The following is a 20,353-nucleotide window of genomic DNA, read 5'->3' on the forward strand; positions in this document are numbered from 1 at the left end:
GTACTGCCCTCCTGAAACCTACTCACACCCATAATGTATTTAAAAGTTTCAGTCACATCCCTTCTTTCCTCAACAATGTACAAATTAAGTTCCACCAGTCTCTCCAGCTATATTTTAACCTTCAGTTTACTGCTCATCTCTAGACCCATTCCATACATCAATATCTTTTTGTTAGTGAGGTCTCCAGAGTTTAACAAAGTATTGTAAATTAGGTCTAACTAAGAATCTATTTAGGGGAATCAGGATCTCCTTCATCCTGCCGCTGACCCTCCTAGTAATGTACCCCAAAATTCTATTCACTTTCACACTGCTCATTTTGCAATCATCTAAAATAAGCACTCACAAATCTTTTTACTACCGTATGTAGTTCTGGCCAACACTGTACCCCTAATGTTATACTCTGTCACATGATTCGTTTTCCCTATATGTATTATTTTACAGCTAAGAATGTCCAACAGCGGGGGCGTGGCCAAGCGGCGTGCATGGACGGACGCTGATCACAGCAGTTCCGGTCCCACTCTCATCCTTACCTTATCCTGATGTTTCCCGCGACTCGGTCGGCACCCGGGCTCCTTCCGCTCTCCCTCAGGAACCTCCTGGCAGCTGCAATGGTAAAAATCGGGAACCAGAAGGACGTCTCCGCGGCCGAAAAATTGGCCCGGTTCCAGCGGCAAGATGGCGCCGGACATGCGGCCCTCCGCGCCTCCTCGGGCTCCACGATGAGGACGGGGACTCCTCAATCCTCAAGTAAGGGGGCTGCACAGGGGAGATCCACTCCACTGACCCAGCTGGGAATAAAGGGGAAGGCAGCACAATCCCCCCAGGCTGCATACACAAAAGGCCAGCCTGTACAGCATGCATGCAGGGCCTCTGAGGAGAGAGGGATGGGGGAGACATTCCCTGCAGACACACAGGCCCCTGCTGAGCCCACCCTCCTACAATTAATGGAGGCTATTCGGGACTGCAAAACCTCCCTGGCATCACAGATTGAGGGGGTACATATAGACCTCTCCTTGCTGAAGCATGATGTTCAGGGTCTGCGTGACAGGGTCACCGAAACTGAGGGCCGCATTACTATCCTGGAAGATGCGATGACCCCGTTGTCCAGGGATACCGCTGGATTAAAAAGGGAGCTAGCGGCCTGCAGAGCTAAAATGGATGACCTGGAGAATCGCTCCAGGCGGAATAATGTCCGATTTATTGGATTTCCTGAGCGGTCAGAGGGCCAGCATCCTGAGCAATTTATTCAAGATTGGCTTAGAGAGAAGTTTGGAGATTTCACCCCCTCTGCTCCTTCCTTTGTGGAGCGGGCGCATCTCACACCACCCTCCTCGCCTCCCCCTGGATCCGCTCCCAGACCTATTATTGCCAGGATCCTCAACTTCAGGGATAAAGTGGCGATTCTGCGTGCCTCACGGATTGCAGGGGAGCTCTCCTACAATGGGAATCGGGTCTTCATGTTTCCTGACTTTTACGCTGAATTACAACGCCAACGGTCCTCCTTCCTGGAGGTCAAAAAGCGGCTGCACCAGGAGGGCTTCGCCTATGCCATGCTTTATTCTGCCAAACTGAAAGTGACAAGGGATGGTAAAGTACAACTCTTCTCCTCACGCACCGAAGCCTCGGACTGGCTGGATGGTAAAGGTCTTCCCCAGAGGAGACGCCGCCACAATGAAGTCCGTTAACCTGTCCGCTCGAGTACTCTTTCCTCTGTCGGATCATAACGCCTACCCATGGGCAGGGAGCTGACCATCACTCCTACAACAACATGGAAACTTTTAGTTCCTGCTGGATGCAGCTGACCCAGTATCCTGACGCAGTACTATTCCTTTGGACGATGACCAGTCAGGCTGCATTGCTAATACTCCCTGGGCCGGCGCTGTTGTCCGTGGAAGCGATGAGGCATCCCCCCTGCATTAGGGGAACCGTCACCATGTTCTGTCATTACAACTTGGGACTTGGAAATGTTTGGGTCGGGTCCTGATAGAAGTGGCTACACCCCCAGCATGTTGGACACTGTTCTTGCACTTGGGTGCTTGAGTTTTGGTTACGTTAAGGGGTCCGGGCTTGTTAGAGTTGGGTTAACAAGCGGGGTGGGATGGGAATAGTAGTTTGGGTTGGGTTGAATGTTGATGTTTTCTACTGTTTTTATGTTATGACGCTCTACAGTTTACATTGGTTCACGAGGTTTCACCGCTTCAATTCACAGGTTCACCTTCTAACTGCCCTGACACTTTCCCTGTCCTCTGATGCAGTATAAATTTATTTTGTGGAACGTTCGAGGCTTGAATTCCAGCCTCAAGCGCTTCCTTGTATTCGACTTTCTCTTTAAACTTAAGCCACATGTGGTGTGTCTGCAGGAGACCCACCTGCTGGGATCTAGGATTCTGGCATTGAAAAAACACTGGGTAGCCAAATCCTTTAATGCTGTATACTCATCATATTCACGTGGGGTGTCCATTCTGCTAGCTAAGTCGCTTAATGCTGATGTTCTCCAGGTTAAAACTGACCCGCACGGGAGATTTGTTATCATTCATATGGCGATAGAGGGGACTTCCTTGACACTGGCCTCCGTTTATCTCCCCCCCCCCAGGGGTGGACATCCTCCATGCGATCACTAATGCTGCCCTGACCATGCCCACGGCCCCGTTGATGTTCATAGGCGACTTTAATATGGCCCCTAACCCCCTACTAGACCGTATGGGAGGCGGAGGGCGACTCAATAGTAACTTCACTGACTGGATACAGGGAATTGGGCTTCAGGATGTGTGGCGCTGGAAGTGGCCGGACACTAAAGCCTACTCATGCCACTCTGCTACACACAGGACACTCTCCAGGATTGACTTGGCATTTGTCACCCCAACGCTTCTTCAAAGGCTTTCGGGGGTGCGCTTTCTCCCTAGGGGGATCTCAGACCATGCCCCCTTATTAGTGGAGCTCAGCTGGGGAAATTCGTTCTCTTCCAGAGTGTGGAGAATGAATTCCCATTGGCTGTCTGACCCCTCTGTGGAGACTGCCTGCTCCCAGGCTATTGGCTATTACTGGAGTGACAATGCCCCTGTGACTTCCTCTTCCCTTAAATGGGAAGCCTTCAAGCCCACCCTTAGAGGAGCGTTCATGGCCGCTACGGGGGCAGTCCGTAAACTTAAGGGGGAAGTAGCACTAGAATTGGAGAGTGATATGGGAGAAGCTGAGAACAACTACGTCCTAGACCCTACTTCATCAGCCTACAGCGACTGGATGGGGAAAAAGCGCAAATATGACCTGTTCCTGCTGGAACAAACTAAAAAGAAAATGCTACATGCTCAGCAAAAAATATTCGAGTTTGGGAATAAGGCAGGTAGATTACTGGCATACTTTACAAGACCGGACTTCAACCCTACCTCAATTCCCCACATTCTCTCTCCCTCGGGGTCCCTGGTCACTGATACCCAGGGCATTATGGATGCATTCCTGCCCTTCTATAGAGATTTATACTCCTCCAGAGCCCAATATACGGATGTTGAGCTGGGGAATTATCTGTCTCAGATCTCCCTCCGCTCCCTGTCCTCTCAAGCCAGAGTGGAGTTGGATCAACCGCTCATTACTGACGAAATTGAGTTGGCGGTTGGCCGATTCCCTACTGGGAAGACCCCGGGGCTTGGCGGATTCCCAGTGGAATGGTACGCCTCTTATATGGACGACATAGGGCCACACCTACTAGACACATATAATGAGGCATTTGCGCTGAGTATACTCCCCCCGTCTATGAGAGAAGCTCTTATAGTCTTGATTCTAAAACCAGGTAAAGATCCGACTAAATGTGACTCGTACCGTCCTATTTCCTTAATTAATGTAGACGCTAAAATCCTTGCCAAAATTCAAGCAATGCGCATTAATAAACACATTCTGTCCCTAATAAGCAGTGACCAGGCGGGATTCATGCCAGGCCGTTCCACCAGGATGAATATCCGCAGACTTTTCACCAACCTCCAATATTCTCACCCCACGACTGAAGGTAGAGCAGTGATCTCGCTAGACACCCAAAAAGCTTGACAGCGTTGAGTGGCCTTATTTACTGAGAGTACTGGAAGCATATGGGTTTGGCTCCTGAATAATCCGTTGGGTTGAGATTCTGTATAACGCCCCAGTGGCCAGATTGCGCATGACGGCCCCCTCCCTGGGCGAGTGGAAAAGACTGATCAATCAAGCACTCCCCATTTACAAACTAACATACGAGCAGAGAGGTAACCCGACGCGTTTTGGTCGCATTTGGGACCCATGGCTGGCCTCCTCAAACACAAATGTGGAAACGGGGTAGTACTAACTCTTTGGCCCTGAGTCCCCCAGTCCTGGACCTATGAGCCCAGGGTGGTACTTCTTGGTCTGCTGATGTATGTGGCTGAGTTCGTTTCTCTATGTTCTGTGATACCTATGTTAGAGCTTTATCACCATGTCTTGAACCTTGAATATTGCATCCACAGCTTGTGTAACTTGTGTAACCATGTAACCTTATGATCAACATATAGAGTGTACTGATGTGTAAATGCCTGGGTTATGTTGACCCAATTGTTGTTTGTTGATGGTGTTTGTTGTTATCATTGTTGTGTCTCAGACACTTGAAAAATCAATAAAAATTATCTTAAAAAAAAAAAAAGAATGTCTAACAGCAGTTTCCACTGCTTTGATCTTTGCTACTTCCAGCAACGCCAAATCATGTTCTAAGTTATAGCCACCTCAAGGAATATCCAACCTATTGCACACCTTTGTGTTGTGAGCAAAAACACATACCTTGCCCACCAAACCTTCAGTTATATCCCTTACAAACAGATTAAATAGAACAGGACCTAGTACAGAGCATTGTGGTACACCACTAGTGGCTGGTCTCTGTTCTGAATAAACCTGGTTTGCAACCTCACTCTGATATCTATCCTTTAGCTAACTGTTCGATCCACTGAATCACCAAAGGGTTCATTCCTATATATACAATGTTTTTATGAGATCATTAAGTGGAACCGTATCAATTGCTCTGCTGAAATCAAGATTGGCTATGTCCACAGCCCCACCCAGGTAAGTGTGGTTTGTGTGCATGTTCATGTGGTAACAGTGTGTATCACAAAGTCCAGTGCATGGTATAGCAGAAGAAAGTTCTATGTGGAAGTACCCCCTAGTCATAAACATCATCAAAACAAAGAATAAACAAATGTAGTAATATTACAATACATCTGTGAAAGAAGAGAGCTTTATCTGTTAGAGATAGTAGTCATGTAGAGGGATGGAGAGATAGATCACCTTAGGAGGGTGATGGGTATGAAAACAGGAAGTATAGAAAAGAGTAAGAGACTATGGGTTGAGGGTACGGGGGTGGGGGGGGGTGTTAAAAGATACAAGAGAGATAAATGAATAGAGGTATTGGTAGATAAAGCACCAGTAGAAGGTGAAATGTATAAAAACAGGAAGTACAGAAAAGAGTAAGAGACTATGGGTTGTGGGGGACGGGGTAAATGATAAGTGAGGGATATTGAATAGAGGGATTGATATTTAGAACACCCCGAGAGGGGGAAAGGTATTAAGAGGAGGTATATAAAAGAGTAAGAGACTATGGGTTGTGGGGAGGGGCAATAGATCTCCATGTGGGTTCTCTCCATGTTTCGAGAAGTGTATTAAATTCAGGGGTTCCAGGTCTGTTTGAATCAAGTTTAAGTTCCATTTTATTTTTACATCAAATGTTCACCCCTTCCTCCATACAGCAACATAGTCACTCCTCCGTTACCATGCCATGCTGTCAGGAACACAATGAAAACCAGACAAGAAAAAGGTGCTGGTTTAAATATTTATTAAGAACAGTGTCCACAGGAGCAAGCAGAATCATAAAGCTGAACAAGCCAGAGTCAGGAGCCGGAGTGGTTAGTCATCCAAGCCAGGTCAGGAACACAGAGATAAGCGTCACCAGGAACAAGCCAGGAAATCAGCGTTGTCAGGAACAAGCCAGGAGCAGGACCCAAAGAAGACCATCAGCCAGGATCAGGTCATACACAGACTCAAGATACTCAGAGCAGCAGGAAGACCACGCAAGGGCAAAGTCAGACTGGACTGAGTGGTATATATATATGGTGAGTGGGGTGACACCAATCTCCATGCAAATGACAGCTGGGCAGAGCCAGGCTGGCTCCGCCCAGTTGTAATGACCAATCAGCGTCCCCAAATGTTCCGGGATCATTTACATAACATTTTTCATTTTTTTTTTTAAATACTGCTTACATTTTCCTTGCTCCTTCCTGAAAGCAAAGTTTTTCTCTAAACTAAATTTTCCTCTGGAATGCAAGGCAGGTGCGGAGGTAAACCTTAACCTAATTAACCCTGTCTGTACTGTGCTGACAGATCTCAAGTATCAATTCTAAATTAGATCTGAACACTACCTGTCCTAGCAAACGGTTAAAGATCTAGAAGCATTGTATTTGAATGAGAGGAAGCTTAGAGCGCCTGTAGTCTTTCTATGAGGACAGTCAATCTCCTGTCACGTTGGAATTGTACAGATAAGCTCCAAAAGCCATTTGCAAAGACTGATCTTTTTTTAATTATTTTTAGGTATGCTGTGTGAATAGGAACACATAATAAACATATAGAGGGGTTTTGTTAAAGGAGAATTATGGGGAGAGTGAGATACACTCATCCTCATAATTAGAGCCGACGTGTGACACTGCAACTGTCACACGTCAGCTCTATGGATCCAGAACTTCTCCCTGCAGAGTGCAGTGGCTGTCAGTACCGCTCCCCACAGGGATTCCCTGATAGGCTGGGGAGGGGGCGGGCAGAGCCAGCTGTCAATCAGGTGGCAGGGTGGCTCTGCGCTGTCAGCATATAGCAGACAATAGCCTGCTATATGCTGAGTTTTGGGACACAGGAGGACATATTAAATGTCCTCCTGTGACCCTAAAGAGAACTATTGCCAAAAAAGGTTGGGCCATAGTTCTCTTTTAATTTAGACTGCAAAAGTAGAAATACACTGTACTAAACATGAACCTGTACTAAAGATCAGAGTGGATGACACAATGTGCCTGCTAATATTATGCAAATGAAACCTTACGTTTTGGCATAGGCTCTACCTATTTGTTATATTACTCTCTGTCCACAACAGCCTCCTGACCCATGAGAACTCCCTTTTGAACAGTAGGGTACTCCAATTGGTCAGAAGATTATAGGGGGCAGGGGGCAGGGCGCAGGCCCCAAGTCAAGAAAAGTCACATCTCCACAGCAGAGTGAGGACTCCTTCACACCTGAAGTGATGACAGGGATTTTTCAGGAGCTGATCAATGCCAGTCACCACCAGGGCACATAGAAAACAGTATTTTAGCATCTGGGCTCGTGTGAACGAGCCCCAAACGTTCTCTCACAGGAGGTTCTTAAATAGCAGGTGTGCCTGCTTATTGGCAGAATCTTAATATCATGAAAGGCTCATTCACTCCAGCAGCAGCGTTAGAAAGCAGCTGCTGATGTGCATTGTCAGGAGCGGTGCTGATGCGCTAAAAATAGCACATTGCACTGTAACCTTTTTTATTTTTTTATACTCTACTGAAATTCCACAAAATTACATTACATTCGGTTCTACTCACTGTAGTGCATCAGGGGCCGATTCCCCACAAGGCCACCAAGGCCCGGCCTCGAGGCGGCAGGGCGCTGAGGGCGGCAGCGGTGTCCTTGTGGGGAAATTCCGGGCGCCGGGCGGTAAGTTGCGCTTCCTACATTTAGTCCTGCTTTGCACAAGCAGGACTAGATGTAGTGGGATGAAGTCGATTGTACGTTTACAAGTGATCTCAGCGATGTCGCCTAGATCACTTGTAAAAAGTCTGCAGCCGGTCCGTCCGTTCTCAGCCCCCACGCCCCACCTCTCTCCTCACTGGCTCCATCCTTCGGGCTCCGCCGCCTTCCTTCCATCTTCAGAAGAGCGCCTTCCAGGTTTGGAGAAACTCTAGTTTCGATTGGGTTTGGTCCAAACCTAAGTTTATCCCTACGGTGGTAACTAACTAGATGAAGTAACATATTGACAGGCCTTTCAGTGTCCACGCTAAAGCTACAAAGTATTGCAATTTCACAAAGAGAGAGAGAAAGAGCATACGAAAATATGTTCAGCCCACACACAAAGCAGTATCAAGTGATGGAGCACCATGAATGATAGCACACAGCCCAGGACACCTTTATTCATCTCAGATGCCATGTGTAGCTGCACACATGCTTTCTTTCTTCTTCTACCAGCAGTGCTGGGGATTCCCTGGCTGTCTCACACGACCTAAGTCATTTCCAGGACCAGAGGAACATTAGTGTGCATCTCTGACTGGCTGGTGAAATCTCAATCTCTCCTGTAGGAGACTCTCTCTACCTCACATTGTAGGCTCTATCTCTAGGACAGTCTATGTCACAGGTACTTTCTAACATTGCATTGCATTCTCTGTCTCATACTGTCATGTCTTTCACATAGGACTTGTAACCTTTTAGAGTTTGTGTGAATCACCCAAAATTCTTAACAGTAGATCGCCCTGCTGGCCCACCACCAACTCAACAACCTTTGATTGAAAAATTGTCAGCCGAACAGCAAATGCAGCCAATCAACTACATTCTCTGTTGGGGTATTCTGACAGCCATTGACGCTAACCTTCACATTACAATATCCAGCAGGAAGATTCATTTATCCATGTTGTTTAAGGTGGATGGAGGAAATCTATAGATATCTCTTATTAAGCCCACCAGGGGAGAGAAATTTAACAGTGTATGGCCAGCTTTACAAAGAAGAAGAAGACATTGTTTCTGTAAGGTCACTTTCTCACATGGCAGTCTCCGACAGTCTCCCTTTAGAGCATAGGTGTCAAACTCAAGGCCCGCGGGCCAAGACCGGCACGCGATGGAATAATCTTTAGCCCGCATGATAATATTTAATTATCATTAGATCTGGCAGCTGCCGATGGTGGCCGTCTTTATGACACAGGAATGATGCGGCGCGGGCCGGCGGCTGCACGGCGGCCATCTTTAAAGCTGGAAGTGCCCTGTGTCTTCTGTAGGATAGGCCCGCGGCTTTCCCTGCCTTGCCAGACCTCAGAACAGGGATGAAGAGCTTATGGGGCCTGCGCAATGAGGAGAGAATACAGGGGAAGAATCCACAGAAGTGGGCACCAGATGGAAAAACTTTTTTTGTAAGTAAATTCTTTTGTTGTAAATGCACTGTACTATTTAATGTCTGTTTTGGCTTTTTTCATTATTTAAATATTTCGGCTATTTCTTAAAGGGAGAGTAAATAAAAATGTTTAAGTTATGTATCATATTATTAATATATATGCAGCGCTGAAAAATCATTTCTTTTAAAATAATTAAGTGAATAAAGTGATCAGATATTAAATAATATATTACAAATTTGGAACTTTGGACCTAGTTGTCTGGTGTGCAGCAGATCTATTTATTTGAGGGTCCTATCCAGAAGTGCAGATCTGAAATTATATTAATTATGTATCATGCTTTTTAATAATTAAATGCACAGGCTTTGTTATTATACTGTGTGATATTCTGTATAGTCCGCAATATTATACTGTGTGAACCAGCCCGGCCCTTGACTTGGAGAATTTTTTAAATTTTGGCCCACTGTGTATTTGAGTTTGACACTTCTGCTTAAGAGGGAACTCTCGTTGGACAGTGAGGAATATTTATGTATAGTGTCATACAGCAAGGCAATGGTAATCAGGAGCTGTGAGACATTATAACACAGATATACTATAAGGTTGCAGCTTGGTATATCATTTTCCCTCTGCTGCTCTAAAGTAACACCGCATTAATATAAAACCTGCTACTGACCTATATTGTGATTCAGTATCTTTAGAGTCTCTCCCACATATCTTAGTGGCTGTTTACTGACTGCTATGGTGATTACATATGATGTTGCAATCAACATCATGGCAACCATGTAATGAAAAAGGTTTGGCTCCTTGCGATAAGCCGATGAGCAGGAGTTTTAGATGACGTCACTTGAGGGTGGAAGAGGCTAATGGGGAAGCTAGCACTGAGACAACACCAAGATGGCTCTGGCTTCAACTACTGCGAGGGAAGAGGGGACTACCGCCACAGAACAAGTAAGGAGGATAACAGAGTGAGCCTTAGGATACATTGTCTGAAAGGGTTTTGTTTTTGTTGCAGAGTGTATAGTGACTTTACTTCTGCTTTAAAGCAGCCATTATTCATTTTTTGATGTAGGGGGAAGTTCTACTTTGGTTGTGGTAAAGATTCTGCATGTAAACAGGGTAGAAACTAGCACTTCTACAACTGTGGTTAAAGGAGTTCTAAAGCCCAGCATATGTTATCCTGTAATAACATCAGAAGTGTAATAAGAATACATACTATAGTTGTTTTTGATAATGCAATCAAAGCTTTCTTCCCATTTATGTAGTGAGAGCTGCCTTCCATCTATCCATCACTTTCAACAACTTTCCGGATTCCCAATGTGCTTTTCGTCGCTTTCTCTGCTGCTTGATGTGATGCAATCTCGATTTCCCAAGACTACATATCCCATCATGCATTGCTGCCAGCAAATAATGATTATGTAGAGGAAAAAATCACTGGCGCTAAAAAAATCATGACAACTCTCGAACCCAGCTTCAGCTGGTTCTGAGGAAAGAGGTTTAACCTCTGAAACGCGTCAACCGGAGGAAGATCATTGTGTCTAGATGGCCCTGGCTTAAACACTTACTCTTCCGATTTCTGCACTTTGTTCTTTCGTTTGTCCATCTTGATCCACTTGAGACCGTTTTATTCAATGCTCGTTTTTTACAAGTCGTTTGTAAGTACATTTCCAGCTGTATTTTACCTTTATTAAATCTGTTTTACACTATGGAGGTGCTCCTTTTGCTGTTCTTTTAAATAATGATTATGTTACACTGTGTGAAATTGAAACATCGACTTAGGGTGCATTCACACCAAAATCGGGAAGATGAGGGTCTGTTGACTTGCAATTGTGCATTGTGATTTCATTTTTCAATGGATGCTAACGGAAGGGCATTGAACAAAGAATGGGTGTGAATGGGGCTAGTTCACACTGGATCGGTTGTGTTACGTAGCACTGAAAAATAGTAGTGCATGTTCTACTTTTTTCAGCGCAAAGGATCAGAGTGGTGTGGACAAGTTGTATTCACAACCATTCTTTTTTTGGTGCACATCTGTTAGCATCCATTAAAAAAGTATCGCAACGCAATAGATCCGGTGTGAATGGGCCCTTATAGTTCAGACAGCACTAGGAAGTGCATATTCACAGGGCTAAGTGAAATTGTGTTGGTGCACTGAGGAAATAAATCCCATGTGCATCTTCACTAAGTAAGGTTACAAACGTCTAGACCAATATAGAAGTGGGATAGAACTGATGGAAATTCAATATAGAAATACTTGTTTATTTTTAGTATTTGACCATAGATACCCTTTAATGTTTATGCTTATGCAATACCAGAAAAAAAAATGTTATTTTCCCTTATTTTAGTCATATGTGCACACATCTTTATACAAGGACAGTTAGGCATAGGTGTTTGAAGAAATCTGAATGTCTTTTCCTATGAGAGCAGAATTGTGAGTCCTCTGTCATACTGTAGGACTCCATAAAGGCTGACCTGTCCCCTACAGGGATAGGATTGATAACTGACATTGTGTGTCTTAAGCTAGGTATACATGGTTCTATTTTTTTCATTCAACCTGCGGGCTCAAAGAACAAAAACAGAACAGATTCCTTCATTGATTGTCTGTCAGAGTACCTGAACGGAGCTTGTAGCTCAGTGGTTCTCAACCTTTCTAGGGCCGGGACCCCTTGGTAACATTTGCCAAGTTGTGGTGACCCCCAGCGGTAAAATTTAGGGTTAATGCGGCTGCTGCAGTGACATCTGGCGGCGTGGCGGGAGAACTGACACTGCTGCGCTAGGAGAGGGCTGAGGAGGACTCTCGCCTAGCACAGCAGAAATCACACAGCGACCCACAGGTTGAAAACCACTGTTGTAACAGCTAAAATGGCAAACCATATAACACAAGCCGAGGGTGTCAGCTTTTATTATTAATAATAATGATGATAATCACTAGATGGGGACCTGATGGAGAACTGCAGGTCCCCCTCTGCTGATTGACAGCAGCAGTGGGCGGGTGCAATAGCTAGTTTGCTATTGTAAAGTGAAATAGCCAATAGGAATGTAGCTATGCATTCCAATGCTGATATATTTATTTTTTTCTGACTTACGGCGGCTGGGGCTCCGATGTCATAAATAAAAATTAAAAAACGATTGCAGCGAAAGGTTTACTGTGCTCAATCGAGCAGATTAAACCTTTCCGGGAGAAAGTGTTTCCCTCCCGGGCGGCCAGGAGCCGCTATCTAATAGCCGGAGACTCCCGGCGACCCCTGGCAAATTGTCATTCGACCCCCGAAGGGGTCCCGACCCACAGGTTGAGAACCACTGTTGTAGCTTATTGACTGCTAGCTCCATTTGGCTGAGAATTTTCCGACCTGCTTCTTTCCATCAGCTGATCGAGGGATGCCGAGTGGAAGGGTGCAATACACTGACACCCCAGCAGTGAATTTCAGCTGGTTCATCAGGAACTGGTTGAAATTTAGAGCAAGTATAGCCTTCTTTAGTTTACATGCCCCAGTCTTTCCTTTACCTACATATGAACACTTATGCTAGTCATTCTTACTTTTAAGAAGATTCAGCCACCAACATAAGCAGTCAGATTGACTAAGATTTCCTAAGAAATAAAGGCAGTGAGCCATACCATCTAATTTAGAAATAATCCTTCATCAGTCTCAGTAACATAAAAAAAACATATGATTCTGCATTGCTTACCTAAACAAAATAATTATAAATAAGCTTGTACAGAAAATAAGAGTATTGTTAGGTTCACATACAAATATGATAGAAAAAACATAGGATTTTTTAATGTAATTTTTTTTTATTAACGACAGTTTTATATGCACTAGTATGCACTTTATAACCACCAATAGGAATAAATATATTCCAACAAGCAGCATTATCCACTATGGTTTCTGGAGTAGTCCAAAGGGAAAGATTAGGAGGAATAGACAAAACTGTACACATCAGTGGCGTAATGATCGCCATGGCGACCCAGGCGGCCGCTGTGGGGCCCAGGCACAGTGGGGCCCGGCCAGATGCCGAGCGGACCGCCTGGGTCGCTATGGCATCCTCTGCTGGTGGCTTTCACTGGCGGCTCTGAAGAAGAATGCGCTGCTGTTCAGATCACTGACCGTAATCTGTGCAGCAGCGCGTTGGTCTCCAGAGCCGCTGCTGAGTCAATGAGAGCCAGCAGCGGCAGTGGAGGAGGCCGGAACCCGGCAGTGAAGGAGGAAGTGGGGCCTGTGGTCGACAGCAAGGGAGGAGGTGGGGCCCGGTGACGGAGAAGAAGGTGGGCCCGGCGACGGAGGAGGAGGCGGGGCCCATCAGCGAGCGTGTAGGAAGAGGAGGCGGACAGGTAAGGAGTGCGACCAGCCCACCTGAGGGTGACCCTGCAGAGCCCACCATAGGGAGTCTATGGTGGGCTCTGCAGGGTCACCCTCAGGTGGGCTGTGTGGGATCTCAAGTGGGCTCTGCAAGGGGTATAACTAGAAATCACAGGGCCCCATACAAAATTTTGCTATGGGGCTCTGTGATTTCAAGTTACACCCCTGGTACACATATTAATGATTTCAGAACACAAGATTTATAGCTGATAGATTTATTGAGAAGTGATATAAAAAAGGTCAATATTATGAAGAAAAATGTTAACTAGAGAAGATGTTGGAAGGTCTAAGGTGAAAGCAAAACAATATAATGGTGGCTTTTATGACTAATTTTATTACACAATACAAGGGCTAGAAAAGATATTTCACAATTATTGACCCATTCTGAAAAAGGATTCTGTCATCACTCCTTCCTAAAAGACCAAAATGTGTACATAGAAGGATGACTACACTGAAGGATAGAATAGCTAGCTTTGACTCCCCAAATAAAAGAAAGTGGATCTTCCCTAATGTTAAAGGTTTCTTCAAATGTGGTAGATGTCAGATGTGCAATACGAATAAAACACACACAACAGTTACTAGGGGGGCCAAGCACAAAGCTGCCGCAGGCAGCTGAGAGAATAACCCAGCCGTAGTGAAGTAGCTGAACGACGTTCGGCTATTCACTCCGGCTCAGTACGGCTGATTTCAGCGTACATCGGCTGGAATCAGCCGTACATTGGCTGCCTTCGGCTGTCTTCGGTCAGCCTAACATGCTCCGCATGTTCGGGTGAGCCGAAGTGCAGAAGGACTTCGACTCAGTCGATCCAACATCTGGATTGGTTGAGCTGCAGCTCACTAGCTGCCGTTCACCCCTGAATGGCAGTGAGTGAATAGCAGAATGCTGCTGAGCGGCACTGAATAGAAAATAAGTGAAAAGAAAGGAAAAATAAAAATAGCTGAACAAATCTGTAAAAAAAATGTAAACAAATAGTCAAATTAAAAAAAAGAAAGATATTTTAAAGCAAAGAAAAAAAAAACAATAATTGGTGACAGCTAGCTCCGCCCAACTGTTTCCTATTGGCCGGCACCTGCTTGTCTTCTAGCAGGTCCCGGCCAATGAATAACAACTGGGCAGACGCGGCCGTGACGTTGCCAAAATCAGACTATGGCTATGGAAGACCCGATTATTCTCTGCGGCTCCTCAGGGGGTAGCGCTGCATACTACTAGTAAATTTCATGCAAGATTTCGTGAAATTAAGATATCACACATGTGACTAGTGCTATGTTAACACCTGCACAATAAACAGGAGCTTTACACACAGTAGTCTGCCTTTGACTTGATTGGGGAAAGATGTCTAGCCGAGCTACTTTGTGTATCCCATGATGATATGAAGAAAGGAAGGTGAGGGATTATTACTGTTTGTCAAGCCTCAAGTTACTAGTGCTGTGAAGCACTCTCCTGTGTAAGCAGGCTGATTGTTGATCCGCTATGTGGAGGTGATTTGTCTTCTTTTCTCTCAGCTGTTCCACTGACTTTTGCTGAAAGGTTTATTGCCTATATAACATTAAAAGAGAGCTGAGGAGGATCAGAGCTGCGGTGCCTAATTAGGGCCTCTTTCACAAGGGTGGCAGATTTAACAGCTTATAAAAATGATCCGTGGTGAATCACTTTTCAGAGCGCAGTTGAGTGTCCGGTTTTAGGCGTTGAGAGGCCGCCTCCTGAATGTCTTTTTTTTTATCCCACAAAGAATTTTGCATTGCAATACTGTGTCAAATCTGCATGCCAAGCTTGGCGCACAGCTCTGATATGGTTCCATTGACCACAATGGTCGCGTTTGGCAAACAGTGCCTGCAGCATGCGACACGCTGTTTAAAATTTGCCACAGCATGTGCACAAACCCAAGTGTCTGTATTTCAGGTTTTGTTGGTTTTGTGTGCTGTATCCTTTCTGTAATGGGATACAACTAGAGTTTTCCCCAGCTGGCTGGGACACTGGTTAAAGTGATATTAAACCTTACTTAAAGGAGAACTATGAGGTGAGTGTTTTTCACTCACCTTATAGTTCTAGCCGACCTGTGACAAGGAGACTGTCACAGGTCGGCTCAGTAGATCGGGAGGTGAGCGAACACATACCGGCGCTCGCTCACCTCTCGATCTTGTCACGGCTCTCTGCCATGACAGGGGAGGGGCTGGATTCCCCCCTCCGCCAGCGCGAATTGGCAGAACAGACGTGGGGAGGGTACAGCTGGCTCAGCCTCTAGATAGGCAGAGCCAGCTGTCAGTCACGCAGCTGGGCGGATCCCGGTATAATTGTCGGGTTCAGCTTCAGCTGCGGCGTCTCAGTATACCGCGAGCAACAGCTCGCGGTATACTGAGCCTAGGGTGACGGGAGGACGCTAGTTTGTGTCCTCCCGTTACCCTAAGCAGAACTATGGGGCAAAATCCTAACCCCATAGTTCTCCTTTAAAAAAAAATGCAATAGGGCGAATTTATGAATGTGCTTGTAACAAACTTTTTTGTTGCAAAGACCAAAATGTCATGCCAACTAACTGCAAAGTTTTATCTCTGTTTACTTCTTTTTCAAAGTGTTCTTGTGACATATTCATGTTTGTGACTCACTGCACATACTTTGCGACATTCCGCATCATTTCTTAACTGCACAGTAATTGCGTCCGTATTTGTGACATTAAAATACCTCCAAACTGCCACGCATTCTAGAAGTCCTTGTGAGCAGCTCTTAAAGCAGGGTTCCACAAATGGGGGACCGCGGTCTGGACATGGAGCGAGTAGCTGTTCCAATGAACCCGATGTCCTCCTGTGTAGCCATTGGGTGCGAGAACCGGAGCGTTTCTAGCATCCAATGATGTCACTCTGTTTGCCGCTGAGCACTGAAGGAGGATGGAAGAGTATTCTCCATCTTCTTAAGCCGCCCATAGCCAGCTATGCCTCTCGGCCTCTAGGACCCATCTTCACCTCCCAGTTCCACACTGGCTCCTCCCAGCTCTACCCCATGGCTTTGACTCTTGGCTCCCTGCTCTGCCTCCCGACTCCACCAGATACCAAGCTCTGGACTTTGCAGATTATGGTTTAAAATGTCTGCTTCCGTTAGCATTGTGTTGTAAGAGTTAATGCTAATTTTAGATGTGGGGTTGTCGATGGACCCAACAGCCTTTTCTGTCAGTAGAAGCAGATATACATGGGCTCTGTAGTGCCGCTCTTTAGCTCCAAAGTTTTGCCTGATGTGGTCCAGCCCTGTATTGAATTTGAGTGGAAACTTTTACATTATTCATGGTAGCCATGTCTGTAACTCACAGTACTATAGGACTAAGGACAGTACTATAAAGGGGCACTCTGAGGGCCCGTTCACACCAATGTGGTATGTTAATCGCACGCTTACGCATGCACTATTTTCAACCACACCGTATGTGTTTTGCAGTACCGTGCATTGCAGTTGAATGCATTGTAGTCAGGAGGTGCAATTGGGGTGCCATTCAAATGAAGTCAGCTGAGCACATAAGGGGTATTCAGCTGCCATCCGGGAGGTTCCCTGCAAGCTTGCAATAGTTTAGAGACAGGGACAATTTAGAGAAAATCACTCATCCTCATAGTTCTAGCCGACCTGTGACAATGAAATTGTCACAGGTCGGCTCAATAGATCGGGAAGTGAGCGAACACATACCATCGCTCGCTCACTTCTCGATCCTGTCCCTGCAGTGAGCCTTGACAGTCACTCATGGCTCCCTGCAGGGTTTCTCCCCCGTCCGATCCTCCAGCGCTGACTGGCGGACCGGACGGGGAGGGGGCAGGTACAGCTGGCTCTGCCTCTAGATAGGCAGAGCCAGCTGTTACTCACGCAGCTGGGTGGATCCAGACAGTAATGTCGGGATCCGTCCGGGCTGCGCTGCGAGCTACTGAGCTTTGGGTGACGGGAGGACACCCAAAGGGAGGGATGTTAGTTTGTGTCCTCCCGCTGCCCTTAGGAGAACTATGGGGAAAAGCCCTGACCCCATAGTTCTCCTTTAAGGGATTTCTGAATAACACTGTATGTAAAGAGTCAGCTTTGCTCTTCAGTTTTTTCAGTTGAGCTTTGAAAATGAAAGAAGGAAGCTGATTGGTTGCAATGAGCAACTGCTCCAGCTTTTGTCTGCTCCAGGTTTGATAAAATCCCCTCTCTGTCCCTTTCTCCCAATTGTTCTTCTGGGTTGTGACTGGCACACATTGCAATTGGTATTTAAAGTTTATATTTACTTCAAAGGCCAACTCCAGGTGCAAATTAAATTTATTAAGCACTACTCACCTTTTCTGCACTCCAGCGCTGCCCTCCATGTCCTCCTCTGCTGTTGGCAACCGGTCCTCTTCGAGGTTGAATTTATTAAAAATACGTGAGTTTTCTTTATGTTATGATGTCAAAGACTTAGCTGTTTCAAGATAGGAATGGAAATATCCAAATATCTACTGATGTTTGTGTAGATTTACCATGCCAATAGCTTAATTCAGTTCTGGCCAACATTGGACCTAATAGGACATGTACAATAGAACCATAGAAGAGACATTGGATTACAGTAACAGCAGGAAGTAGAAACTTCCTATGCAGTGTTCTCTGCAAAGCACCGTGTAACATGTCACTTTTTCTGCAAACTGATTGAATGCATGAAACAATTCCCACTGTTAACAGAGTTACATTTGCACCACAAAAAGCATAACAGTTAGGGTGTATGAAACCAGACATTCACAGCACTGTACTTCAAAGGTTGAAATATTATTATGAAGGGGTGGGCAACCTCTGTACTCCAGCTGCTGTAGAACTGCAATTCCCATGAGGCATTGCAAGACTCTGACAGCTACAGGTATGATTCCCATAAGCAATAGCATGATGGGATTTGTAGTTTCCCCACAGCTGGTGTGCCGAGGTTGTCTACCCCTAGCATAGTGTAAGCATACACGTAATGTTAAACAAACAGTTTTCTCCCTGAACTGATTACAAATCAGCAGGAACTCATGTGGCATTGCAATACAACGTTTCAATAGAAACCAAAGTGTGCATGCTTCCTATTAATAGTTGGCTTATATCTAATCCCTAACTCATTCAACAAGTGTTGGCTGAAGACCTATCTATCATACATAGATGCCATAGGCTTTCTTTCACCATATTATGTTTTGTTTATGAATCTCTGTGTTGCTGATCTCCTCAAGCTTATTTCAGCAGCTTCCTGTATGTACTTCAGTGTTGGCTGTACATTATTGTTTAGGGCAGGCATCCTTCGTAGTGACAACGGTGGGTTCATGTATTTGCAATGCGTGCTGGCACTGCCGCTTTATTGTCTCAACCAGGGGGCATATAAGGTGACAAAGCAGGAGCACAACTTGTTACCCCATAACCGGAAAGTGCCTGAACAAAAACCTTCATGACAAAATCACCAAGTATTACATATATAATAGTTGAATATGGTTTAGAAGACTGTGAACAAATGTTAAAATCAAATGGTTAATCAAGACGATGAAGATGATTGACTATCTCTACTAGTACAGAGTGACAAGTACAGAAAATGTAGACTGACACACACTTACCTCGGTGATAACAGTGGAGTGATAGATGTCCCTGTCATAGTCCCATCCATCCAGGCACTTCTCCTTCTCCAAGTCACTGACATTGACATGCAGCCCAGGAAGGAGTCCCTGATCAGAGAAGCTCCTCAGGGTGTCTAGCTTGTACCTCCAGCACCTGCTCTGTACCAGAACTCCATCCTTCTCTTCCCAGGGGATGCTGACATTCCTCCAAGCCAGGCTCAGGTTGGCACTGTCCGGCACACTGCACCGGTGTTCAGGGGTGGCAGCCAGGAACATCACAGACATGCCATTGAAACCATTGGGAATGGTGCTGGCACTAAGAAGGAAGAAGATGATAAGCTGGTAGGGACCCCACTCTCCCAGGAAGGAGATTGACTGGTCATAATCAAGCATGGCTGGATTGGTGTTGGAGGGGCTGTTACAGAAGACCTACCCTTGGACTAGGGGTAAAAGAAGATCTGATCACCAGGACTGCATCATGTAGTCAGCACTAAGAAGATGAAGGATTGTGAGAAGGGGAAGGGTGCAGCCTTTCATTCAGTTACACAACACAGCATTATTTCCACATTCTCACAATGCAGATAGTGGTAGATCGAGAAATGTGGGCATCACATCTTCACATAGCTCCAGCCTCTCCCCCCAGGCAATGAGGAAAGTGCAGCTCTCTGTGATCTCTCAGCCATCATCACGATGTCCCTCTGGCTGAATGTCCCCCCTCCCCGGGGCGGGTAGCCTGCATGTCTCTCCTCCCACCTGTCTAATGACACAGCACATTCACTCCTCTTACAAAACACACAACAGGCTTCTTAACCCTCTGCCTGCCACTTACTTAACAGTCACGTGCTGCCTGCCATAATAGCCACATCCGTGCCATCCATTCATGTGCAGAATTCTGCCTGTGCTCCTATTATGATAGCTCACCCCTGTCAGGATCTCAGCCGATTACCACCATTCTGTACACAGCTGAAGCCACCTTCTCATACTTGCCAACACTTCCCAAACATTTCCAGGGATACCTTTATTTAGGGGAAGGGCATTTATGTAAAAAAGGGTGAGGTATATTGTACAATTGAATTCAAAAAATACTATATATACACTGTATATACTATAACAAATACTATATATACACTCTATATACTATAACAAATACTATATATACACTCTATATACTATAACAAATACTATATACACAGGAGATTTTATTAAAAAGGACATAAATACAGACAATACGGGATAAAATGATTTATGTATTCATTCAACTAGCTACAACTTTGGTGCAATCAGATTTTATTAGAGATTTTCAAA

General features: G+C 45.4%; 1 protein-coding gene across 1 annotated transcript in view; it reads right to left on the bottom strand.

Annotated features, from left to right (window-relative positions):
* LOC108792894 (solute carrier family 22 member 4-like) overlaps positions 1-19,530 on the bottom strand; it is a 60,621-nt gene extending 41,091 nt beyond the window's left edge. Inside the window, exon 1 of the mRNA XM_018563781.1 lies at positions 19,049-19,530. Coding sequence (XP_018419283.1) covers positions 19,049-19,441 — 393 coding nt within the window. The 5' untranslated portion in view covers positions 19,442-19,530. The remainder of the gene's footprint in view (positions 1-19,048) is intronic.
* Positions 19,531-20,353: the final 823 nt, after the last annotated feature.

Source organism: Nanorana parkeri, unplaced genomic scaffold, assembly GCF_000935625.1.
Source record: "Nanorana parkeri isolate BGI_ZX_2015 unplaced genomic scaffold, ASM93562v1 scaffold695, whole genome shotgun sequence".
In the NCBI taxonomy this organism is placed as follows: domain Eukaryota; kingdom Metazoa; phylum Chordata; class Amphibia; order Anura; family Dicroglossidae; genus Nanorana; species Nanorana parkeri.